This window comes from Cebus imitator, unplaced genomic scaffold (genome assembly GCF_001604975.1).
Source record: "Cebus imitator isolate Cc_AM_T3 unplaced genomic scaffold, Cebus_imitator-1.0 Scaffold16, whole genome shotgun sequence".
NCBI classification, from domain to species: domain Eukaryota; kingdom Metazoa; phylum Chordata; class Mammalia; order Primates; family Cebidae; genus Cebus; species Cebus imitator.
The window spans coordinates 1,847,733-1,849,797 of NW_016107331.1; the positions used below are offsets into that span (position 1 = coordinate 1,847,733).

Genomic DNA, 2,065 nt, shown 5'->3' on the forward strand with positions numbered 1-2,065 from the left:
AAAAATCAGCTGGGCATGGTGGTGCGTGCCTGTAATCTCAGCTACTCAGGAGGCTGAGGCAGGAGAATTGCCTGAATCCTGGAGGCAGAGGTTGCAGTGAGCCGAGATTGCACCGTTACACTCCAGCCTGGGCAACAGAATGAGACTGCGTCTCAAAAAAAAAAAAAAAAATTCTATATTCAACATGTGCTTGTCAATTTTTTTTTTTTTTTTAGATCTGTCATCCAGGCTGGAAAGCAATGGCGCAATCTCAGCTCACTGCAACCTCCCAGGTTTAAACGATTCTCCTGCCTCAGCCTCCTGAGTAGCTGGGATTACGGGTGTGCGCCATTAGGCCCGGCTAATTTTTGTACTTTCAGTAGAGATGGGATTTCAGCATGTTAGCCAGGCTGGTTTCAAACTCCTGGCCTCAGGTGATCCGCCCACCTCGGCCTCCCAAAGTGCTAGGATTATAGGCATGAGCCACTGTACCTGGCCTACTTGTCAGTTCTTTAAGTGCCTAAGTTTTCTGTCTATTGCAATTTTTCTTTCTACCCATTTTCCCTCTCTTTTTAGCTAAATGTATAGATATAGGTACTTCCTCTTCTCCATATATTCTTAACATTAAATGTAAACATAATGCCCTGTCTCTACCTCATAAGAATCACACCACACAATGACCTTTATTCTGGCGAAGGTATCAACACCTGCCACCAAATAAGAGAACTGAACATCTTTTGGCAATTCACTGTCTTTTTAAACCACTGTATTTTCATGACTCTTAAGTTTTTTCTTTTCTTTTTAGACAAAAGCTCTAATGGACAAACTTCAAAAGACGGTTTCCTCTGAAGGAAGATTTAAAAATCTTAGAGAAACCCTTAAAAAGTATGTCTGTCTTAATTATTAATTTATTCATAATTCAGAAATATATGTAATGTATATAGTATCAAACAGTGACCAACTACCTACTTTGCTTTGAAAAGAAAAATAAATGGTAAACAACTTACATCATCTAGGTATTTTTCTGATTTTTCCTCATTATTTGGAATACTGTGCATACAGTAATTGTCTTATGGATAGACTCATGGTATACAGATTAAGAATTAAGAAGGTAATACCACCATAATAAAGCAAACTATCTTTTACTGTAAGCACAATGATTTCCTGTGAGTTTTATTTAAATATTCCAGCACCTGTTGATTATTATTTTGGGTTTTTGGTTTCTAGATCATTCCCTTTCTACACACACACACACATACACACACACACACACACACACACACACACACACACAGGGAGAGAGAGAGATTGATTTTCCTGCAACTGGTTTTCTCATGATCTGCTACATGTACTTACTCTGGAAAAACATGAGTCCTGTGATGGTGTAAGTGAAAGCAAGACTAAGACTAATAATAATAATGATAGCAGCAACAGCAATAATAGTATAAGAACTAATTACCAAAATATTTACTAAATGACAGGTTTCATACTAAGTGTGGGATGTGTCTTGTGTAAGCCTCACAACCCCGGCTGGAGAGCAATGGCACTATCTTGGCTCACCGCAACCTCCACCTCCCGTGTTCAATTGATTCTCCTGCCTCAGCCTTCTGAGTAGCTGGGACTATAGGCATGCACCACTGTGCCCGGATAATTGCTGTTTTCAGTAGAGATGGGGTTTCACCATGTTGGCCAGACTGGTCTCCAACTCTTGACCTCGGGTGATCTGCCCACCTCAGCCTCAGAGTGCTGGGATTAGACACGTGAGCCACTGCACCCAGCCTGAGATAAGCTTTTCTATTTCCATTTTACAGAAAAGCAAATTGCAGTTCAGAGAGTGTTCCCAGTATCACTTAGTAATTGGTCAAGTTGGGATTCGAACCCAGCTCCTCCTGCATCAAAAGCCCATGTGCTTAGCCTCAGGTCTCTGAGAAGACCAAGTATACCCATCTCTCTCTAAAAACTAAACAGATCAAGCCTGTAATCCCAGCACTTTGGGAGGCCGAGGCGGGTGGATCACGAGGTCAAGAGATCGAGACCATCCTGGTCAACATGGTGAAACCCCATCTCTACTAAAAATACAAAAAAT

General features: G+C 41.2%; 1 protein-coding gene across 3 annotated transcripts in view; it reads left to right on the plus strand.

The window, feature by feature from the left end:
• The window catches only part of RASGRF2 (Ras protein specific guanine nucleotide releasing factor 2), a 255,275-nt gene extending 254,374 nt beyond the window's left edge, over positions 1 to 901 (plus strand). For all 3 annotated transcript variants that reach the window (XM_037731121.1, XM_017507586.2, XM_037731126.1), the window contains one exon: positions 785 to 901. In XM_037731121.1, the coding sequence (XP_037587049.1) occupies positions 785 to 886 (102 nt within the window). In that variant the 3' untranslated portion in view covers positions 887 to 901. The remainder of the gene's footprint in view (positions 1 to 784) is intronic.
• The last annotated feature ends 1,164 nt before the right edge of the window (positions 902 to 2,065 follow it).